The sequence below is a fragment of the Poecilia reticulata genome, unplaced genomic scaffold (genome assembly GCF_000633615.1).
Source record: "Poecilia reticulata strain Guanapo unplaced genomic scaffold, Guppy_female_1.0+MT scaffold_181, whole genome shotgun sequence".
Classification (NCBI taxonomy): Eukaryota; Metazoa; Chordata; class Actinopteri; order Cyprinodontiformes; family Poeciliidae; genus Poecilia; species Poecilia reticulata.
Window position 1 is genome coordinate 359386 of NW_007615018.1, and position 4721 is coordinate 364106.

The 4721-nt window shown below is 53.4% G+C and overlaps 2 protein-coding genes across 7 annotated transcripts in view; one reads left to right on the forward strand and one right to left on the reverse strand.

The window, feature by feature from the left end:
- katnb1 (katanin p80 (WD repeat containing) subunit B 1) overlaps positions 1-1269 on the forward strand; it is an 11163-nt gene extending 9894 nt beyond the window's left edge. The window contains exons 18-20 of the mRNA XM_008402085.2: positions 150-224; positions 301-417; positions 484-1269. Of these exons, the coding sequence (XP_008400307.1) occupies positions 150-224; positions 301-417; positions 484-625 (334 nt within the window). The 3' untranslated portion in view covers positions 626-1269. The remainder of the gene's footprint in view (positions 1-149; positions 225-300; positions 418-483) is intronic.
- Positions 1270-1334: 65 nt separating this feature from the next.
- The window catches only part of kifc3 (kinesin family member C3), a 63209-nt gene continuing 59822 nt past the window's right edge, over positions 1335-4721 (reverse strand). For 4 of the 6 annotated variants that reach the window (XM_008402081.2, XM_008402077.2, XM_008402078.2 and 1 more), the window contains 7 exons: positions 4298-4421; positions 4079-4208; positions 3482-3711; positions 3264-3413; positions 2674-2803; positions 2205-2344; positions 1335-1781 (listed from right to left, as the gene is read on the reverse strand). In XM_008402081.2, the coding sequence (XP_008400303.1) occupies positions 1773-1781; positions 2205-2344; positions 2674-2803; positions 3264-3413; positions 3482-3711; positions 4079-4208; positions 4298-4421 (913 nt within the window). In that variant the 3' untranslated portion in view covers positions 1335-1772. Of the gene's footprint in view, positions 1782-2204; positions 2403-2673; positions 2804-3263; positions 3414-3481; positions 3712-4078; positions 4209-4297; positions 4422-4721 lie in introns of those variants that run through there. The other 2 variants (XM_008402080.2, XM_008402079.2) reach the window with 2 other exon arrangements.

Genomic DNA, 4721 nt, shown 5'->3' on the forward strand with positions numbered 1-4721 from the left:
GGACTTTCCATTCATTTCTTCTGATCCTAACCAAAACATCACATCTTAGTCCTGAATCTGACCCCTGACCTCTTGTRCGGAGTGTGTTTGCGCTCCATCCTTCCTGGGAGCGTTTGGGTCGGAACCAGCAGCTTGTGGTTCTGTTTCAGCTCCTTGTGGAAACTGGACCTCTGCACCTCGGTTCTCCCTCAGATCGACAAGCTGCTGCAGAGCAAATACGAGAGGTGAGACCCAACCAGAACCAGAACCAGCTGGTGGGTCAGGGTCAGGACCAGAACCTGACCCTGGTTCTGTTTGCAGCTACATGCAGACCGGCTCCACGTCGCTGAAGCTCATCATGAAACATTTCTGGACTCTGATCTGCGATACGCTCAGGGCGTCGCCGGCGGTGGGGGTGGACATCACCAGGGAGGAGCGGTGAGTCACCTGCAGGAGGCGGCGCAGGGCCGCGGCCCACCTGTGACCTCTGACCTCTGTCTGCAGGCACCAGAAGTGCCGGGAGTGCTGCCGCTACCTGAAGAACCTGAGCAACGTGGTGAAGAACCGGGCCGGCCAGGCCGGTCGCCATGGCAGCGCCTTCAAGGAGCTGCAGCTGCTGATGGCGCCGCTGGACGAGGCGCTGTGACCCGCTCTGGACCCGACCAGAACACTGTTTTCCTGTTTCAATGTTGGATAAAGCTCCAGGACCAGGCCGGAGCTCCAGAACCGGGTCGGAGCTCCAGAACCGGGTCGGAGCGCCAGAACCGGGTCTGTTCAGTTTGTTTTATTTCTGCGGTTTGAACCTTTTCAAATTAATTTCCAGAACTTCAGAACCACCTTTGAATTGAACCGGATCAGAACCGTTCATGAAGCAGCAGCATGGTTCTGCTTATTGACCCGTTTGGCCCGGTCCAAATCAGTTGGGCCCGACAGCAGATCAGAACCTCTGCACCCGACGTATTACAGCATGCTGCCAGCTGATTGGCTCATTATGCACGAAGCTGCTCTGTGATTGGACGGCAGGAACCGGTCGGATCGTCTGATTGGCCGATCGAGATGCGAAAGGAAAACACTGGAAGTTCAGCAACTGAACTAATCTGGATTATTACGTCATAAACTGTAATCCCAGAGAGAATCTGATTCTTTCAGGTTGTTTGTAGAAATTCAAAGTTTGTTTTTTAAAATATTCTGACGAACAGCTGCAGCGTCCAGGTGTCTCACCTGCCCAGGTGTCCAGGAACGGCTGACCTGGACAGTTTAGTTTTCCATAAATAAACAAGTTTTTCCTGAGTTTGCTGACATGTTTTTTCTTGTAGGAAACATTTAGATTAATCTGCAGCTACAACCAAACCACCGACGTTTCAGGAAGTTTAATAAAAACATTTAGAAAACAATCAGATGGACTGGATCCCGGCCGGCTCTGGAGCAGAACCACTCCAGAGACCAAACCCAAATGAGATCCAACCAGATCAGAACATTTACAGGTCAAAGTTCAACTAAATAAAAACAGTTCAGGCGGCGGCCTGCGGGGGCGCTGCTGGAAACAACCTCAGAGTAAAGTGCAAAAACAACAGAAGGAATTCTGAGGATTCAGTTCTTTAGAGAGGAACAGTTCAGTTCGTTCAGTTCAGGAGGAAGAGTCTGCTCCTCTTCATCGTCTGCTACATCACGTCAGAACTCCGGCAGCAGTTCTGGTCTGGTTCTGTGAAGTCCGGTCCACTAACAGAAGTACTGTCGGTTGTGGTGACGGCCGGGTTCGGTCCAAATCCCGGGCGTCTCTCAGGCGTTCAGCTTCAGTCGTCCTGTAAACAGAAACGGGTCAGAACCTGGTTCTGATCCAAAGAAACACGTCCAGTCAGGAACACAACTCGACCCGCAGCAGCTGCGGTTCTTCCTCCCGGCCAGCAGGGGGCGCCATCAGAGCCCCGCCCACCACAGAAACACCTGCAGAATCCTCCCAGCATCCTCGGCGCCGCGCAGCTTTATCGTAAACGTCCAGATTTATTCCAGATTATCTCAGAATGGAGTCAGATTATGGGATGTTTCCATCAGACTGGCTGCAGCGCGGAGGAAGCGGAAACATTCCCAGCATGCATCTCTCCAGCAGCAGTGTGGACTCGGTTCGCCCTGCGCAAGGCCTGACAGGCACACACACAAGCTGCGGGGGGTGGAGACAACACAGGGCACCATGCCATGCTGAGGTCGCCATGCCGACCCCCACCTACCTGCCCGCCGTCTCCTAGCAACGGGCCAGCTCTGTCTACCTGTCTGTCTGGAAACCAACCAATCAGAGCACAGAATGAGGACACAGAGGAAGAGGGGCAGACGGACAGCGGAGGCGCTCCGTCTCTGGGTCCGCTCCGACCTGCAGCCAGGAGGCACAGCTCAGTTCCCACAATGCACTGCAGGTGGCCCACAGCAGGCTGCTGGAGCATTTATTAAAGTTAGATGAAATTAAAGAAGCTCAAAAATACCTGACAGGAAACAGTCTGTAAAAGAATGACAACCTGACTTCCTGTTTACATACTCTACAAAATAAAAGCCTCTAAGTGAACTTTATTCAATCTGAGAAACCAGGATGAAGATCATCTTCAAACGTTCCTGTTTTTACTCTGGACATAAATAAATAATCCACTTCAATCTAGAAACATGAAGGAATGTGAGGAGGTCAAAGGTCAACAGAGGGGCGCGTACCTGCAGCCAGCTGCGACTGGGAGCGCCTGCGGGATCCGCTGGGCGTCCTGGAGGCCGAGGACAGCGTAGAGCCGGCGCTGCTGGCCCGGGAGATGGGGAGGGGCGCCGGCGTGACGGGCGGAGAGTCCAGCTGGAGAACCAGAGTTTATGATGAAGATCCGCTGCAGCTAACCCGCTAGCAGCTGAGATGAGCCTTAGCTTAGCACTTTAGCACACTTTGAAAACATTTAGCACACACTGTGTTCAAGAATTTATCCAGAAATTTAAATTAGAGGACGTTAATTTACGTTGCTCTTTTATTTCAGTTGAATAAAGTTCAACGTCTGTCGACATTTTGCAGCTGAAGATGAAAGGTTCTGCGCTACTGTGGCCACTGCTAATGCTAACCATGCATCAGTATTAGCAGAATTTATGTAGAACCAATGTTGATGCTTGGATTTGCTGATGCTATAGCGCTAATTAATGTTAGCATTAATTCCACTAATGCTACTGCTAAAGCACTAATGATGAGCGATTAAGGCTTTAGCAGATCCAATGCTATTGCTTTAGCATTAGCACAAGTAGCTTTTCACTGGCGGCGCGGCGCGTACCTCTAGGCTGTCGTGCGTGGGCGAGGACGACGTGGACGAGTTCTCGTGTCTCTTGGACGAAGCGGCAGAGTTGAGCTCCACGCTGCGAACGCGCTGAGCGAACTTCAGCGAACACACCGACTCGCTCACGTTGCCAGGCAACGGAGACACCTGCAGGAACAGCRGCGGTGAGGAGCTGGTCGGGACTGCGGCGGCCGGGTTCTGGTCTCTGGACTCACCTGGACCATCATCAGCGTCTTGCTGTCTCCGCTCAGAGAGTCCTGCAGCAGGTAGGTGAGCCGCGAGTTCCTGAAGGGGACGTGGGCGTGTCGGCTGCGCAGCGCGCTGATGACATCACCCAGCGCCGACAGCGACTTGTTGATGCACTGCGCTTCCCGGAGCCGGCTGCCCTCCGCTCCGGACTTCCCGATCCGCTCCGACCCGGCCAGGTCCACCAGGTTCAGCTTCCCTGAACCAGAACGATGAAAAACACAGAATCATTTTAACAAATAAAAGCATGGAGAGACGCAAGAAACCTCAAAAATAAGTAAGAATGGAAAAGTTTAATATTTGTTCGCATTTCATTTAATAGCATTTAATTTTTTGACTGAAATTGCTTTCCATACAAACGGTCCTACTGATCCCATCTTCCTCGTCTCTGATTGGTTACACTAACTCTAATCTGATAGGCCAAAGGCAGAAGAGGGCGGAGCTAAAGCAGGATCATAATGATGTTGGTTCACGATTCTCAGAGGAAATTTCGGCCTTTCTGGCCTTCCGTAGGTCCGACAGATGGACCCGGACCGCCGGTGGTCAGAAAGCAGAACCGGCCTGACCTTGTGTTCTGGTTCCGGTCGTGCTGTTGAACCCAGACACAGAGATGATGAGCAGCGCGTGGGAGCGCGAGCTGTGTTCGTTCAGGTTGGTGCACGCCGTGGCCCGGTTCACCTGGCCCAGCTCAAACACCTGGGGGCGGGGACACGGCCATCAGAACCAGAACCGCTGCTCTGATATCGGGGTGTTTTACTCTGAAAGGACAGACAGGAAGCGGTTACCCTGTTGATGTCCTCGGGGCTCTGGACCGCGATCTCCGTCAGTCCGGGGACGTAGAGCTGTCCGCTGCCGTCCGGGTTCAGCTTGATGTCCAGCTTGTCTGTGGGATTCTGCCTGAGCAGGTCACTGCAGGAAACAGAGCGTCAGAGCCTGCAGGCGCAGCGCAGGGCAGCAGAACCCACGCAGCAAGACCAGATCTAAACCAGAGCCTGGTCCAGAACCAGATCCAGAGCCTGGTCCAGACCCAGAGCCTGGTCCAGAACCAGATCCAGAGCCTGGTCCAGACCCAGAACCTGGTCCAGAACCAGACCCAGAGCCTGGTCCAGACCCAGAGCCTGGTCCAGACCCAGAGCCTGGTCCAGAACCAGATCCAGAGCCTGCAGGCGCAGCGCAGGGCAGCAGAACCCACGCAGCAAGACCAGATCT